This window comes from Hemitrygon akajei, chromosome 13 (genome assembly GCF_048418815.1).
Source record: "Hemitrygon akajei chromosome 13, sHemAka1.3, whole genome shotgun sequence".
Classification (NCBI taxonomy): domain Eukaryota; kingdom Metazoa; phylum Chordata; class Chondrichthyes; order Myliobatiformes; family Dasyatidae; genus Hemitrygon; species Hemitrygon akajei.
Genome location: NC_133136.1, coordinates 108,791,413 through 108,810,234, shown reverse-complemented (window position 1 = coordinate 108,810,234; position 18,822 = coordinate 108,791,413). Strand labels below are relative to the sequence as shown.

The window sequence follows — 18,822 nt, the reverse complement described above, 5'->3', positions numbered from 1 at the left end:
TGTTTGTCCAACATGGGTGGCAATGGAATTAAACGCTTATAAGAAATTATCTATTCCAGCTTTACTTGGATTTGTTCTTCCTTGCCAATTGCCAAAATCTATTATTAATCCTGTAATCAGGCATACTCTGAGAATATGGGCTCAATTTAGAAAATACCATGGTCTTTATAGTTTTTCCCTCTCTAGTCCTATTCTAGACAATCATTTATTTCAACCGTCTATGCAGGGTTCCACATTCCAAGGCTGGTGTAGGAGAGGTATCAGGCGTTTTGAAGATCTTTTTATAGACAATCGGTTTGCGTCTTTTGAACAGTTGTCTATAAAGTTTAATTTACCAAATACTCATTTTTTTAGATACCTCCAAATTAGACATTTTATTAGCCCTTTAATACCACATTTTCCTGATGTGGTGAACTACATATACCTGTCTGGACACGCCCCCCCGCTGGCTGCTCCTGTGGCCCCTCCCACTGACCGTGGCTCCTCCCACATACCCCGGTATAAAGGCGATTGGAGCCTGAGCCCTGCCCTCGGTCTCCAGGATGTTGTGTGGTGCTCAGTTGCTGCTTGTTCTTTCTTCCAGCCAATAAAAGCCTATATCTCGCCTCACGTCTCGGAGAGTTATTGATGGTGCATCACCTGAACAACCTGATAAAAATGTATTTTTTCTTGTTTCTTCAAATGAACCCCTTGGGCAAAGGCGTAATCTTTACTATTCGTGTTAAATTTATGATTCTCAGATGAGCCCCTTGTGATAAAATTAAAACTGCTTGGGAGCATGACTTAGGTTTTTCTTTGTCCGACAAGGTTTAGGATTCAATTCTTAAATCCGTCAGTTCAATCTCCTTATGTGCTCGCCATTGTCTCCTGCAGTTTAAAGTCGTGCACAGGGCTCATATGTCCAAAACCAAATTGGCGAAGTTCTATCCTGATATTAGTCCCTGGTGTGACAAATGCAAAGGAGGTGAGGCCTCCCTTTTCCATTTGTATTGGGCCTGTCCTACTCTGGAAAAATTTTGGAAAGATGTTTTTTTAACTTTATCTTCGATATTAAATTGTCATTTGGAACCTGATCCTTTGATCGCTCTTTTTGGTATTCTTCGAGACCCTGACAAGCATTTGACCCCGGCTAAACAACGAACATTGTCTTTTATTCTCTCTTCTAGCCAGACGAGCAGTACTCCTTAAATGGAGAGATGTAGTTCCCCCTACCCATGCTCAATGGCTTAGGGATATTATGTCTTGTTTAGATCTCGAAAAGATTCACTACTCACTTTCTAATTCGGACATAAAGTTCCATAGGGTGTGGGGATCTTTTCTCGAATATTTTCATAACTCTCACCTAGATTGACAGGTGTTTGTTCTTTTTTCCCTTGATAATCAGACCTTACATTTCCAGCTTTTTTTGACTTTTGTTTTTTTCTGATCAGGTAGCAGGCTGCCCCCCCCCCCTTTTTTTATTACAATATGTAGTTCTGGAGTAATAAAATTGTATCTCATATAATGGTTGGCTTGGAGTTGGATAGGTGATTGATTGGGTGCTTTTCCTTCTTTCTCTCTTTTTTTTCCTTTTTTACTATGGGTGACTTGCTCATTTGTTAAGACATGTATTATTGTTATTTTTGTTTATATGGCAATGATCCTTCTATATATATTACTGATTTTCTTTTCTTCGTTGTAGTTTGTAGAAAATTATAAATAAAATATTATAAAAAAGAACATTATATGTATTTTCAGATATTTTGTCAGGATATTTTGTACATGTGGTCCCTAGGCATGTGCAATGCTGTTCAATACTGTACAACTCCCAACAGATATCACCTGCACAAGGTCCTGTGTACAAACTCTGAACTGGTGTAACCTGAGAGCCGAGACCTGTCCAGGTATTGGTCAAAGGGCCTGGCCCTAATTGAACTGATTAAAGGGAGTCCAAGGCAATGATCTCCCTCCAGGAACAGTATGTTCCTTCATTAATTCCTCTCAGATCTGTCCCCAAGCTCTCGCCTAACTTTTCCTTGGATCCCCCCGAATTATTCCCTCAGGAAACCCCTGCTCCCAAATTTCCAATCATTTCATTGGCCTATCCAGGAACCACTTACCTTCTCCCTGTCTTCCACTAATCTCCACCTCATACCTCAGTCCTATCTCAGTCCTGTCCATACCTCAGTCCTATCTCTGCAGTACTTTCCCTGCCCCCACCTCCACAGTGGAACATTGAAACCTCAGCACTTTGTCCATACACATAGAGCCTCACTGCACACAACCTCTAGTCCACTTACAGCTATGTTTTACCTATTGTACCAACATCTATTCAGGGCTGATATGATGGTAAATTCTGCTATAAGCAGAAATTCCATTTCCTTTGAGTTTCTATGGTTTTCCCAAAGAAATGGGAGAACTTCCATGGAAAATCAACCCTGTACTATTTTCCTGAAGTACTACTTTATTAGCAATCAGCTCCATTGACCTCCAGTTGCTGAATATTGGTAGAATTTGGGCACAGACTGAATGAGACCACCTGAGTTTGTTTTATTTTTTAAACTCATTCACAGATGTTAGCGTTTATGCAGGTCAGCATTTATTGAACAGCTCCAAGGAGGTATTGAAGAGGCAGCTTCTTGAACTGCTGCCTCCTGAAGGTGAAGGCTGCAATGTGAGCCCTTACGGGAATTTGCCACGGCAGTGAGGGAGGAAAGCGCATGCACTTCCAGGTCAGGATAGTGTGTGAAATGGAGGGGAGCCTGCAGATGGTGGCATCTCATTCACCTGCTGCCCTGTAGAGTTCTTATGGCACTTCTTGGCTGTCAGCCCCAAAACATTTTACACCCTTTGTTGTCACTCCTGTTTAGCAATGTGACGTGGTTTCAACAAGTACAGAATGCGCTGAAGTGTAATTCTGATACTGCTTCGTGCATACATGCCTTATCATTGAACTGGGGAGTACGGCACAGATCAGTGGGTCACATTTTGTGGCAGAATGCTAGTCTGCTCTTGCTGAAAGCCCACAACACCTCAAAGGGCCTGCTGTTGAGCTGCTGGATCTCCTCTGAACCCACCCCACTTCTATGATAATGGTACTGCACAACAGAGAAAGGCCACAGCCAGCAAACAACAATCACAAGTTCAACAGCATCATGACAAATCATGGAACTGAACTCAGCTTCTATGGTAATTTGAAAGTTGACATCATGACACCAAGAAGATGAATGGCAAAGCTATCTTACACGTAGAGTAATACCATCTGAACACAGTGGTGGAAACCACAGGTTCCAAAATGTGGTTGGATGGGCAATTATTTACAGGGCACAGCTGAAAGGACAGATGACTGGGACGGTATGGACGGGGACAGAGAGCTAGTGTGGAGTCAACAAGCTGAATGTGCTTGCTATGGGGGCCCGTAATGATTCTGTTCTATAATTCAATGTAGAAATGGCCACGATAACCACTGGACTATCAGAGGATGTCAACTGATTCTCTAACAAGTGTGAGGGAAAGGATACAGCTGCATTGTGATCCAGTTCTGCCTCACTGTGGTTTGCCTTTAATCATAAGAAGTTCTCTAATAAGCCACATGATTCCAACGAACTAGTGATCCACGGAGGAAATCTAGCAGTACCACTTGACAATATTAGTTAGATCCTGCCAGAAGCAACAAAAGTTCTCCAACTGGGCACACTGCAGCAAGTTTGAATGGTGGTGCTCCACTTTCCTTAAAACTCGGTATGAATTTCAGGAAAAGCTCCCACCGTACTGGGGACCCTAGCATTCGAGCATGGAATCAAATCCTTGTGAAGACTACAGAAGCTGCTGAGAATTTGTGGTTTACATGGAAGCCTGCCACACCTTCACCCACATGGCCTGTGCCAGCCAGCTATCTTCACAATGCCAACATGGTCCAGGGAGAAGCAGTGTGAAGTTCTTTACTGAAGTTATTGATGGAACAGGGACACAGGCCAGAAGACAGAGCTTTTTTAGAGCATAAATTGGCTTGAAAAGGGACTGGGAACTACAAGAACATACACTCCTTTTCCCCCAACTAACTGCATTTCAGAAGTTAGAAAGATACTTAAACAAGAAACAGGTCCAAAGGGCATTCTTCACTATCTTGCCCATCCCTTTTGTGCTGTGGTCTATTTCTCCATAACTTCCTTTACTGTTCCAATGAGGCCCGATATGAAATGAAGAACAGTGTCTCATCGTCTCTCTGGGCACATTGAACCTCCAGGTCTCAAATTCAAATATAACTATTTCAAATAATTCACTTTTTCTGTTTGTATCAGATCTGGTCAGTTCTGCTGTAGGTTATCCATCTGCAATATTTACTCTGTCTTTTCTTTCTCCACAAGCACTGCCTGTCTTACTGGGCATTCCTAGCACTTCCCCTTTGCTTTCAACTTCACATCTGTCCCTTCTCTCCCCTTTTTCTCTCTAAATAACTTCATTCATCTATTAAGCAGAGTGGTTCATAAACATCAAAATCACATTAACAACCCTATCAGATATATCATTTTTGTCCATCTACCACTCTCTCAACTTCCCTGCAATTTAAAGAAAACTTGCTTTCCAGTTCTGAGGAGAAATCTGACCTGAACTGTTAACTCTCTTACTCTTTCCAGAAATGCTACCTGACCTGCTGAGAGCTTCCAATATTTAAAATTTTTATTTTAAAGTTACACCATTTGCAGATTTTTGATTTCCCATTTTGCTACCTGTCTTCTTATCAATGGATGGGTGCTTCTATATCTGTGTTTGATTTGTGGGAGCTCCTTGCCCTGAAGGTAAGCTGGCAGCAGGTAGGAGCAGATGGGACTTCTCAAGGTGGATCCCCTGCAAAGTCTTGGCTCAATGTTTTGCCTCGCTCAGTGCTCTGATCTGCCAAGCCTGAGCAGTCCCACTGTTTATCAGGCAGCGTGTCCCATTTGACATGGCTGACGTGTCATTTTCTGCAGTGTATTCCGGCACCTCTCACTGAATCAACAAACAGTGCTGTTACATAGCCCTGATCAGTATATCTGAGTCAAGATAGAATCAAACTTTTCACTTGTATTCACTCAGAATAATTAAGTCTATCTAACTATGGGTCTGGGAGGCCTGGACTTGCTCGTTAAGATGATAGACTGGTTTGCCCATTTCTAGGAGACTACAGTGTTTCCAACTTGACAGGGTAGCAGCATCAGACCATCAACTTCCATTGACTAACTTTATTTTCCATGACAGATCTAAGCCTCTAACCGCTTACCTGCAGATATACTTCAGTAAGTTGAAGTTCACAGGAGGGAGGGTCTTCACCTGTTTGAGTAGCTCCTTCATCCCCTGAAAGAAATAAAGTGTTCTCTTCAACTTAGTTCATTGGTCCTCTACACAACTTTAACACTGAGATAAAGTGTGAATCAATCAAATATGAATCAAATTTCAAGAACAGCTATAGCAAAGCTGGCACTTTCAGTCCTGGCTTGGAATTAAGGAGATTGAGAGGGGATCTGATTGCAACATGTAAGATTATTAAGGGATTGGACAAGATAGAGGCAGGAAATATGTTCCAGATGCTGGGAGAGTCCAGTACCAGAGGGCAAGGTTTGAGAATAAGGGGTAGGTCATTTAGGACAGAGTTACGGAAAAACTTATTCTCCCAGAGAGTTGTGGGGGTTTGGAATGCACTGCCTCGGAAGGCAGTGGAGGCCAATTCTCTGGATGCTTTCAAGAAGGAGCTAGATAGGTATCTTATGGATAGAGGAATCAAGGGATATGGGGACAAGGCAGGAACCGGGTATTGATGGTAGATGATCAGCCATGATCTCAGAATGGCAGTGCAGGCTCGCAGGGCCGAATGGTCTACTTCTGCACTTATTGTCTATTGTCTATTGACACTTGCATCATGTGCTAGATGCTTTATTAATGGGTTTGCAAGGATGAATCAGTCTTTAGATTTATATATTTGCATACACTTTCAGAATAATGTCAATTTTAATAAAAGTTGGAGATAATGAAATCCTCATTGGTGTAATCAATACATCAAAGAGCAAGACTAATGAAGAAATTTGTAAACTCTGAACACGAAAGACTGTGAGAAATTGGATCAGTGGCAACACACAAAAATGCTAATGGAACTCAGCAGGTCAGGCAGCATCTACAGTATGGACAGTTGACATTTTGGGCTGAGGGCCTTCTTCAGGACTGAGAACAAAGGGGAAAGATGCCAGAATAAAAAGGTGAGGGGGGAGGGAACGAGGCTAGCTGGAAGGTAAGAGGTAAGCCAGGGGTGGGAAAGGTGAAGGGCTGGAGGGAAAGGAATCCGATAGGAGACTGTACCATAGGAGAAATGGAAGGAGGACGGGACATAGGGGGAGGTAATAGGCAGGTGGGAAGAGGTAAAAGGACAGAGTAGGAAATAGAGAAAGGGGAGGGTGAAATTTGTTTACTGGAAGCAGAAATCAATATTCATGCCATCAGGTTGGAGGCTACCCAGATGGAATATAAAGTAATGCTCATCCACTCTGAGGGTGGCCTCATCTGAGCAAATGAGGAGGCCATGGACTGACAAATCGGAATGGGAATGGTAATGGGAATTAAAGTGTTTGGCCACTGGGAAGTTCCAATTGTGGTGTATGGTGTAGAGGTGCTCGACAAAGCGGTCCCCCAGTTTTCCAAGGATCTCACCAATGTAGAGGAGGCTGCATCGGGAGCACTGGACACAACAGAGCAGCAGATTCGCAGGTGAAGTTTTGCCTCACCTGGAAGGACTGCCATGGCCCTGAATGGAGGTGAGGGAGGAGATGTAAGGGTAGGTGTAGTATTTAGATTGTGTGCAGGAATATGTGCCAAGAGGGAGATTATTGGATCAGTAGTTTGAAAACCATCAGAAAGATGATGGATTGGGAAATAAGATTAAGTTTAAACAGGAGAGTTTCAGTGAGTTCAGGAGCATATTTTGTGGATTTTGTCTATGAGACCTTAATCATAAGGAATGGAATCATCAACAGGATTGTTCCTGAGGAAGGGCTTATGATGAAAGGTCTTTGACTTGAATCAATAACTCTGCTTCTCTCCAATGGCGTGGCCTGACCTTGTGAGTTTTTTTTCCTTAGGTTTCCAACCTCTAGTATTTGCAGCCTTTGACTTTGGGATGATTCCTGTAAGGATTTAGATGGAACAATCTTAGGGACTGATTGTTGCTTGCCTTTATTTTCCATGTTATTATATCAGTCAGAGACAATGAGCAGAGGCTGATGACTAAAGAGATGAAGACCTTTAAGTTCTTTCAGAATCAAAAGAAATTTACAGTTGTCAACATTTTAGAAGTTCAGTAACCTATTCAGATAGGAAAATATTTGAAATTAACTCATAGTCAATGACCACTGAAGTTATCAATTTTTTCAGTGCATATGGGATTTTTATAAAATATATATGTATAACATTCTGTGCATTGATAAAAACAGGCACTGCCTGAGACAACAATCTACTTACAATTGTATTTTGCTACTTACAATAGCAAAATACTGCTGGAGGAACTCAATGGGTTGAGGAGATTGTGGGGAGAAAGGAACTGTTAACGTTTTGGGTTGATCCTTGGCAGTGGCTTCTCTCCCTCCCCACCCCACACACGGTTGGTTGTCCAATCCTTTGAATTCTTCTACCAGTTTGCGTTTTCACTCCAGATTCCAGACTCTCTTACCATACCACTACTGACCGTGTGAACAGTGGCGCACATATTAAAGATATAAAAGTATGCATCTCTGAAAAATTATGTATTAATATGTTAATTTATGGAAATCCAGTCGCAGAATCTGTGCATGAAATCGCTGATAACCTGTCCAGATGACTATTCATCAATAGCCTTGAGTTGAAGTTGGGTCACAATTGAAATGATTAGTCTTGCTTGCCTGCTGACTAACCTGCAGTATTCCCTGTTAATGTTCAACATGTACTGCAGTTAAAGCTTTTCCTGATCTGCAGTGGCGAATGGTAAACTAACCACAAGTACGAGTATAACAAAAGCATTTTATCTTTCACTAATTTCTAAGAAGGACATGTTAAATACAATACTGGTAAATGTTTATGCAGTTGGTAAACTTTATCCACAATTCAGAGCAACAGCTCACAGACCTTTTCCAACACTGCAAGGAACTTTATCTCGTATTTGTAAGAAACAGCATGACTTTGTGCACCTTTCTGTTCCTACCCAGTGGTTCTGTTCTTTGACAAAGTAAATCTGAAAATGCTAGCTCAAGCAAGGAGGCACAGCGATATGCCAGGAGCACCTGCAGTCTATACAGAGTCTGGTGGGAGGCTGGTTTCCCCATGGCCCCAGACCGTCACTTGTTATTCATTTGTTTCTACTGCTTTTTGATTGGCATTTTGATTGGCCAGTCTGACAGACCTCTTCTCCATACTGTGTTGCTGCTGTTTAAATGACGCTGGAATTCGTTTTCAAAACACTTGCAAAATGCAGGGATTATCTCACAACGATCACAGGCCATCTTTCATCAGCACATGTCCAGTCCCTGCTCAGAGCTGCGGCATATCAGCCAATTGAAATGGCACATACTCTCATCTGGATTCCTGTATAGCCATATAGATAGATAGATAGATAGATAGATACTTTATTCATCCCCATGGGGAAATTCAACTTTTTTTCCAATGTCCCATACACTTGTTGTAGCAAAACTAATTACATACAATACTTAACCCAGTAAAAAATATGATATGCATCTAAATCACTATCTCAAAAAGCATTAATAATAGCTTTTAAAAAGTTCTTAAGTCCTGGCGGTAGAATTGTAAAGCCTAATGGCATTGGGGAGTTTTGACCTCTTCATCCTGTCTGAGGAGCATTGCATCGATAGTAACCTGTCGTTGAAACTGCTTCTCTGTCTCTGGATGGTGCTATGTAGAGGATGCTCAGAGTTATCCATAATTGACCGTAGCCTACTCAGCGCCCTTCGCTCAGCTACCGATGTTAAACTCTCCAGTACTTTGCCCACGACAGAGCCCGCCTTCCTTACCAGCTTATTAAGACGTGAGGCGTCCCTCTTCTTAATGCTTCCTCCCCAACACGCCACCACAAAGAAGAGGGCGCTCTCCACAACTGACCTATAGAACATCTTCAGCATCTCACTACAGACATTGAATGATGCCAACCTTCTTAGGAAGTACAGTCGACTCTGTGCCTTCCTGCACAAGGCATCTGTGTTGGCAGTCCAGTCTAGCTTCTCGTCTAACTGTACTCCCAGATACTTGTAGGTCTTAACCTGCTCCACACATTCTCCATTAATGATCACTGGCTCCATATGAGGCCTAGATCTCCTAAAGTCCACCACCATCTCCTTGGTCTTGGTGATATTGAGACGCAGGCCTTATTGCTGGCCTTAAAATTACTGGTCAGCATTGGAGAGAGGCATAAAGCTGGATGGGCTTAGAATGAGGGAAAGAGAAAGGAGAGGTAGATTATGGAAAGAGGTGTTTATAAGAATTGCTTACAATTGGTTATAATGGAAACACAGTCAAAGGTGAGGTAAAATTCTTACAGTCTCTTGTTCTTTGGTGAGGAGTTTGGCACACAAGAGGAACTCATCATACTTAGCATAGGGGATGACAGGCTCTGGCAGCTCCCGCAGATACAGCTTGAGCAATGACGCCACAGTGTGCACATCTGTATTGCTGAAAGCAAAGCAAATGAAAACAATTATTGCAATAGGTCACATCTATTGAACAAAGAGCAGCAAAGTGATATCCAGCCCATCAGAACACTGTTGACGGTCCGTGTTTGCATCACCAAAATAATGCTGCCGTTATTCATCAATTCCTAACATCTGGTGCACATATGAACCTGTGGACTGAATAACTATTATCCAGAATTAGTAACCCCATTTAATAGTTTGTAGGCCAGTTGATGTCTCATAATCCTAAACCTCTGTAAGTGTTTTTCAAACAGGTTGCCTAACGCTGGCTGAGGTAATTTGTTTAAATTGCATTTAAACATTATGCTGCCAAAGTATCAGTTAATTAGATCATCAGACAAGAAAAATAATCAACAGAATGCATGATGCTACATAATAATTATTAGAATGTTGATCACTGATTACAGGTGTCCCCTGCTTTACGAATGTTCACTTTACGCCACTTTACTTTCACAAAAGACCTACATTAGTATTTAATTTTTTAATTCCACGTCCCATTCCCATTCTGATATGTCTATCCATGGCCTCCTCTACTGTCAAGATGAAGCCACACTCAGGTTGGAGGAACAACACCTTATATACTGGCTGGGTAGCCTCCGACCTGATGGCATGAACATTGACCTCTAACTTCTGTTAATGCCCCTCCTCCCCTTCTTACCCCATCCTTGACATATTTAGTTGTTTGTATTTTTCTTTCTCTCTCTGCCTGTTCTCCATCTCCCTCTGGTTCTCCCCTCCCCCTTTCTTTCTCCCAAGGCCTCCCTTCCCATGATCCTTTCCCTTCTCTAGCTCTGTATCCCTTTTGCCAATCACCTTTCTGGCTCTCAGCTTCACCCCACCCCCTCCGGTCTTCTTCTATCATTTCGCATTTCTCTCTCCCTCTCCTACTTCCAAATGTCTTACTATCTTTCCTTTCAGTTAGTCCTGACGAAGGGTCTCGGCCCGAAACGTCGACAGCGCTTCTCCCTATAGATGCTGCCTGGCCTGTTGCATTCCACCAGCATTTTGTGTGTGTTACCTACATTAGTAACCCGTTTTCACATTACAAAGAAGATTTTTACTTTTACGAAAATTTTCCCCATATAAATTAATGGTTCTTCGCTTGTCGCCATTTCGGCTTAAGAAATGTTTCATAGGAATGCTCTACCTTTGTAAAGGGGGGGGGGGGGGACCTCCTGTACTTAAAGTACTGCACTGAGATATTAAATGAGATATTTTACCCTTTTGTTCCAACCTTCCACACATACTAAGCTGAAACCAGATGAAAATGCAACTGCTCTCTAGGGTAGTTAGCAAGTGATACTCCAACTGGTATCAAAGATTTCTCTTTGAGTGATTAATTAAAATGGGAGAGAGAGAGAGATTTCCAGGCACACGGTCTATCTAATTCAGTTTTGAATATATTCATCTGGCTATTAATAAGTAGCCCATTCTCAAGTACACCTGATATTAATTCAGATGTTACTACAGTTTAGAATCTGTAGTTGCTGATCATTCTGTAGCCTCAGAAATATAACCCTAGATTTCCTGACATGATACTTAAATAAGAGTCTCATTAGCAAAGTCCAGTATTTCACTTAGCAGAAGCACTCGTATAATCTGATCTCTGCAAACAAATGCTCTGTAGCTTGATTTTATTCATTTACAATGCCTTGTCTTCTCTTTTTTCATCGACTTTATTATGTTGTAAATGGCAATGCGATTACATACATTTAAATAAACACATTTAAGAAGTGCTAGTGTTGGAACTGTACCTTTATACTCATTAGTGGAATCCTGCGTGGGACACTGTCAATCAGCAGCAGAATTGACTTTCCATTTTCTCTCTCCTTACCCTGAGGCTGGTGAATTGTGGCAGGTATGATGTTTTTGCCTTGTTAGTAATGAAAATCAGGCTGTTCTATGGAGAACACAGCCATATACAAATGGGGTTCTGCCATCAATGCCTTACTGAAGAGTGGTTATTTTAACTCAGAGTGTATTTTGAGCAGGATGTAACACATTGCTTAGTAGCAGGAAAATAACACTATTAAACAGAACATACATGTCCACCATCCATGGGATTCCTCATCAAAGGAGAATCAAGCTGATTTTTAATGAAGCACAACTTGGTGCAAACATAAACTCCTTTCTTTCACACTGTGTGAACATACAGAACAGCAAACATGGTCGTTTTCAATTATTCCAAGATGTACCATTTACCTTTGCATAATTATACAGAATAAAGAACAAACTACCATCATCAAGTTAATGTGATCCAATATGCCAATTCAGGGAAATAACTCCACTGCATTTGGGCCCTTACCTCAAGACACCCTCTCCAATATTTATTCAGGTGGCCTCACTTCAGTGTTTGTTTATTTCAATAATACACTTTATTCAATAAATACAATGGGTATACCTTTTCCTCTCCATTCATTGCACCATCAAATTATTTTCCTGAGTTTTCTTCTGAAATATACCTATAAAGTTTTTGAAAAGCTGTGACACAAGGCCCTTCAGTGCCCCCTGGTGGTAAGACCTTAACTGCAGTCTTTCCCCACCAAGGTCCAGTGCATTCCAAGAATGTACAGATAATGCCCCTTAATACAGCAGTGGAAACGGTCCATATCTTGATTTTTCACCACGCGAAGGCACATCATTTGTGCATGTATCAAGGAATTATGTGTGAAAAATTGTTGTGTTTACTATCTGTTCATGTACATTTCATAAGAGCAAATTTTTATTCTGTATCCCATACTTAGAGTCATAAAGTACTATAGCACAGAAACAGGCCCTTTGGCTCATCTAGTCCATGCTAAACTATTATTCTACCTAGTCCTATTGGCTTGTACTTGGCCCATAGCCTTCCATACCCCTCCCATCCATGTACTTACCCACATTTCTCTTAAATGTTGCAATCAACTCCATATTTACAACTTTCACTGGCCTCTTGTTCCACATTCTCATGAGGAGATCCCCCTCAAGTTCCTCTTAAATATTTTCAGCCTTAACCCATGACCTCTTGTTCTGGTCTCATCCAACATCAGTGGGAAAAGCCTTTGGCATTCACCCTATTTATACCCTTCATAATACCTGTATCAACTCTCCCCTCATTCTCCTACGCTCCAGGGAATAAGGTCCTAACCCACTCAAACTTCACCTATCACTCAGATTCTCAAATCCAGGCAACATCTTTGTAAATTTACTGTGTTCTTTCAATCTTATTTATATCTTTCTTGTAGTGAGGTGACCAGACCAGAACTGCACACAAAATTACAATATACTCAATACTTTTTAGCAGTGATTTGTGAATTTTGTAAGGATAAATTTCCATAGGCTGAGCTACCATAACTTTGAGGGTTGCCTGTACTCCTGTACCTTGAAATGTACCAAGTGACAGCATTTGCTTCAAGGTGATCTTCTTACACGTGTCAGACAGACCAGCAGCAGTTAATGTTTGCCCTAGCATAGAGACACATGACGAACTTCAGTATAAAATGGCAACCTCCACCACAAACAGCAATGTGCTAAACTTGACAATAACCCCTTTCGTTCAAATGAGCAGGCTTCTTCTCCCTGCAGCAATCAGTGTGAATAAGCATTAAAGTTTCAAATGAACTTTCATTTCTGATCCAGAGCATCTTACCTGCATCTAGGCCCTTTGCAAGCCCAACAGTAAGTCTATAAACATATTTCCAATCAGAATATTTTGCTCCTTCCTCCCTCCACCGCAGTGGCGTGACCAGAGGTCCTGAACTATGACAAGAGTACTTGATAGGATTGCTTTTCCTTGCTTCTTGCAATGGAAAGCTCAAGCCTTCCCAAGTTATTCTGAGAACTCTGCCTCCATGATCTGTAAATCCTCAACTACACTGGTTTTGAAAGAGGAATCACTTTCTCCAGTACCCAACCTTGTTGAGAGCAAAAGCAACAGAGGTCATGGGTCAAAATGAATACTCACGCATGATATTATTTTTTTAATGAAGTTCACTTCAAAGAAGGAAGGTAGGTAAGCACTAAATACAATGACAATAATGCCATGAGTTCATACTCAATCCCACTGCAGTTACCACAGTACAAAATGGTCCTGTGGGATCACCTATTCTATTTGAGCCTCCAGTTTACACCAGTGAGTGCATATGGAAGTTTGCATTCATTTTGAGTGAAGGATTCCAAAATATTGTACAAGGCTGTTGATAAATTTACAACCTGCACAATTATTGTCTTTAAGCTGTCTACATTTACAAGATACATGTCTCAGCCTTCCTTTTGCTGTCCTTTCTTCAAAGCTCATCTTTGGGATCGGTCACTGTCCTGTCAATACAGGCCAATAGTAAAATAAGGAGCAACATTGCAGGCTACACTCTCTAAGCAATGATAGCATGAATTAGCTGGCTGACCTGTGGGAGGTAGCAACTGAAAGGTAGCTTTTTTATACTAAAAGAGACTATAATCATTTCATTCATTTACCACGGCAAGCCAATCGGCCACCTTGAGTGAAGTGGGTTTCGGAGCCATTTTTGAGGGTAGTTAGAAGTCAATCACTGCCATGAGTTTGGGAGTCACACAAGGCCAGATTGGAAGATTTCCTTCTCTGAGGTTCACATCAGTGATACAGTTGAAAAGAAATGGCACCATTACTAGTACTAGCATTCCTACTGTGGTGCACATGTATGGTATGACCCCCACACTTAATGAATCCAAATCTGGATCAGCAGACTATCCGTCTGGATTGCAAATTTAATCATGGCATCGCAGCATTCCCACCTTATGCAGGAGATGCATGAGGTTCTCCTTTGATGAGGGAAAGTTGCACGTTTCCACGTCTTTTAGAGCAAGACAGACATTCTAAGGTAAACTAGTCTTGTGGCGATGACGAGACACTGAAGGCTGCAAAAACACAGAGAGAAGAGGTCTCATGTCCCTTTCCACACAGACATGACTATGGAAGAGTGGCCACAGTCAACTGTCTCTTGTGTACATTCCTGACCCAAGGACTCATCCTTAGCCAGGCCCAGGAAGAAACACACAGAAATTCTAACATGCTGTCTGTTTACCAGGATTAGATAATTAAGTAATCCAGCCAAGGCTACCAACTGGAAAGATGTAAATAAGGTTGAAAGATTACAGAGAAAATTTACAAGGATGTTGCCGGGTCTGGAGGAGCTGAGTTAAAGGAAAGATTGAAAAGGATAGGATTTTATTCCTTGGAACATAGAAGATTGAGAGGAAAAATTTATAGGTGTTTACAAAATTGAGAGAGGTATAGAAAAGGTAAATGCAAGCAGGCTTTTGTCACTGAGGTTGGGTGGAGCTACAACTAGAGGGGGAAAGGTGAAATGCTTAAGGGGAACACGAGGGGAAATTTCTTCAATCGGAGGGTTGTGGGAGTGTGGAATGAGCTGCCAGCACAAGTGGTGCATGTGAGCTTGATTTCAACGTTTAAGGTAAGTTCAGATAGGTACATGGGTGGTAGGGGTTTGGAGAGCTACGGTCCCAGTGCAGGTCGATGGGAGGATGCAGTTTAAATGGTCCATGCTGTATTTTTCTATGACTCTAATCACTTTCACACAATTTTCTTAGCTTTAATAGAACACTAGCAAAGTTCTATAGATTGGTATTAAATCTCCTACTGAAGTACAAGGCTGGCAAAATCTATAATCCTTTCAAATGCACAGTAATTGATCTGAGCAGCAAGAAAGTGGGTTCCTTTCAGCATTTGAGTGAAAGGGATGTCAGAAACAACTGTGAACTTTCAGCCTGATCGTCACTATTCAGATAATAATCTGCGAACTGCAGGACTCCAGGTTAGGTAAGCCACCAAAACCGTGCAGAAGTTTCTACAGATGTACCGTGGAGAGCATTTTAACTGGCTGCATCACCATTTGGTATGGGGGTGGGGTTGGGGCTACTGCAGAGTATTGAAGTAAGCTGCACAGAGTTGTAAACTTAGTCAGCTCCATCATGGACACTAACTCCATAGTATCCAGGGCACCTTCAAGGAACGATGTCTCAAAGGGTGACATTCATCATTAAGGACTCCCATCACCCAGGACATGCCCTCTTCTCATTGCTACCATCAGGAAGGAGATACAGAAGCCTGAAGCCACACACTCAATAATTCAGGAATAGCATGGACCAGTTAGACTGCCTACTGCTATCGACCTGCACCAAGACCACAGCCCTCCAAACCCCTACCACCCATGTACCTATCTAAACTCCTCTTAAACGTTGAAATCTAGCTCACATGCACCACTTGTGTTGGCAAATTATTTCACATTCTCACAATAAGTTTCCATTCATGTTCCCCTTAATCATTTCACCTTTCACCCTTAACCCATGACCTCTGGTTGTATTCCCACCCAACCTCGAAGGGAAAAGCCTGTTTGCATTTACCCTATCTATACCCCTCATAATTTTGTATAGCTCTACCAAATCTCCTCTTAGTCTTCTATGTTCCGAGGAATAAAGCCCAGATCTATTCAATCTTTCCTTATAACTCAGCTCCTCCAGACCCGGCAATATCCATGCAAGTTTTCTCTGTAATCTTTCAACCTTATTTCCACCTTTCCTGTAGGTAGCCTTGGTTGGATTATTTAATTATCTACTCCTGGTAGACAGAAAGTATATTGGAATTTGTATAGGTTGGAGGGGAATGAATGGCTATAGTCCGGATGCAGGTCAATGGGATTGAGCAGATTAATGGTTCAGCACAATCTAGATGGGCCAAAGGGCCTGTTTCCGTGTTGGAGTGTTCTATGACTCTATGTAGTTCATGAAGTGAAGGTCACTGCTCCATACATGTGTATTTTTAATATTGTTCCTTAAACAGTTTGAGGCTTTACATTTCCAGTATCTATCTGGAAGACCACATGATGTATTGATCATTTTCAATGTTAAGGAGCTTTCTGGATATCAGTCCTAAATTCGGATTTTATGATTTTGAACTTGTGATCCTATGTTCTAATGATGAAATCTGCCATGTTAACTGCAACCCACCATATAGTTAATCTGCAAGATTACTTCCATAATCAATTCTTTTTTTTCAAATCAGCCTGCAGGAGGAACTAATGGGCCTGTTGCTTCCTGTATCTGTTTGCATTTTACTTCCCTTTAGTAATATGACTGTAATTTAATGCCTCTTCTGCAGGACCCTCATGGAAATCTCTTCTTTGTAAATGATTATTGTTTCCCTTACTGTATCGGGATGAAAACCTTTTGTCTCCGATTCACTGGTCTTGCTGATGGCTATTTATCAATTTCCTGCCTTGTCAATGCCCAGGACAGGAGGACTGGTATTTAGAGTATTCCGTTTCATTTTAGACTGAAGCTGGCAAAGGAGAAATCAAGAGCATGGACTGTTGGCATAATTGACATTTTAACTGGGATGTGCGGATGTTGCACAAAGTTCTTGTTTACAAGACACTGAAGTCTGAAATTACATCACCACATTTGAAGTTTATTTGGATTTAAAGAAATGCTTATCAAAATTCCTCAGATCATTGGAGAGAGCAACAGACAGATGGAAACATGAATTACTGTAGCCTGGATTTTGACATTATGAATACAACAGAATTATTAATGCTCACCATGAAATTGACACAGCTTCTGTGGAGTGAGTATGTGTAGGCTTTGACACGGCTGTACATTACAAATGGACAATAAAGAAATATTGGTATTCTACTACAAAAACTGATAGAATTGCAACTATTTCTTTAAGAATCACAGAACTGTTGTATACCTCATTGTATACACTGAACGGCTCACCCTGACACATTTCAAATTATAACTGACCAGGTGTGTTTGAAGAAAGCCCTGCTCAGTTATTACCAGCACATAACCTGTTGCACCAGAGGTCCCAGCACTCTAGACCACTGCTTTACTGCAATAATGAATGCCTATTGTTCCTTCCTGACACCTCATCCCGGCAAGTCAGATCACTCGGGTGTACTCCTGCTACCTGCATAAAGAGCAAGGCTCCAGAGATCAAGACAACCTAGTAGAGGCAGAGGAACCGTTACAGGATTGCCTTGAGTCAGTGGACTGGAACTGGAGTTCTCATGTGCAAGAACTCATCTGAGGACCTGGATGACTACACCAGGGTGGTTACAGACTTTATTAAAACGGCTGTGGATGAACTTGTTGACGGCTTTCCCCAGTCAGAAGCCCTGGATGAACAATGAAATCCAGAATCTGCTCAGAGCCAGGTTGGAGACCTTTAAGTCTGGAGATGAAGAATGCTACAAGAGGTGCAGGTATGATCTCTGGAAAGACATCTCTCGGGCAAAGTGGAGACCGCGGACTAGACTGGAATCGACGAGGGATGCTCGACAGCCGTGGCAGCGTTTGAAAGCCATAACCTCCTACAAAGTCAAATCTTACAACATAGGTGGACAGCAGAACTTCGCTTCCAGATGGGCCCAATGCCTCCTATGCTTGTTTTGATCACTGGAACACAGAGGAACCATGATCCTCTGGTCTCAGTATCAGAAGATGATGTGCGGGCCACCTTCCAAGAGAATGAATCCAAGGAAGGCATCCAGTCCGGATGGATGGCCGAACGCTGAAGACCTGTGCTGACCAACTGACTGGGGTATTCACGGATATCTTCAACCTCTCGCTCCAGCAGTGTGCGATACTCATCTGTTTCAAGCTGGCTTCAATCATACCGGTGCCCGGTAACCTGTCTATAAGACTATCACCCACTGGCATTTACATCCACAGTGATGAAGTGTTTTGAAGCATATCAGCTCCTATCTGAGTGGCAACCTGGATCTGCTCTAATTTGCCTATCAAAGGATTATACCAGATACTACCTTGGCTCTTCACACAACCCTGAAACACCTGGACACCAAAGATGCACACATCAGCGTGCTCTTTATCGAATACAGCTCGGCATTTAACACCATCATCCTCTTAAAACTAATCAGTAAGCTCCAAGAACGGGGTCTCAGTACCCCCTTGTGCAATTGGATCCTGGATTTCCTCACTTGTAGATCCTAGTCAGTTTGGATCGGCAAAAACATCTGCACAATCTCCATCAACAAAAAGATTTTGAGTGCATTCCCTCTCTCGCCTTTACTGCTTCAAAAACCTCAGGTAGCTCATTGAAATGTTCCCATAACCTGTGGACTCACTACCTCAATATTTACTGTTTGTTTGT

At 41.9% G+C, this 18,822-nt stretch overlaps 1 protein-coding gene across 6 annotated transcripts in view; it reads right to left on the bottom strand.

Moving 5' to 3' along the window:
• arhgap24 (Rho GTPase activating protein 24) overlaps positions 1-18,822 on the bottom strand; it is a 465,634-nt gene that overhangs the window by 20,405 nt on the left and 426,407 nt on the right. For all 6 annotated transcript variants that reach the window (XM_073065242.1, XM_073065241.1, XM_073065245.1 and 3 more), the window contains 2 exons: positions 9,525-9,657; positions 5,240-5,313 (listed from right to left, as the gene is read on the bottom strand). In XM_073065242.1, the coding sequence (XP_072921343.1) occupies positions 5,240-5,313; positions 9,525-9,657 (207 nt within the window). The remainder of the gene's footprint in view (positions 1-5,239; positions 5,314-9,524; positions 9,658-18,822) is intronic.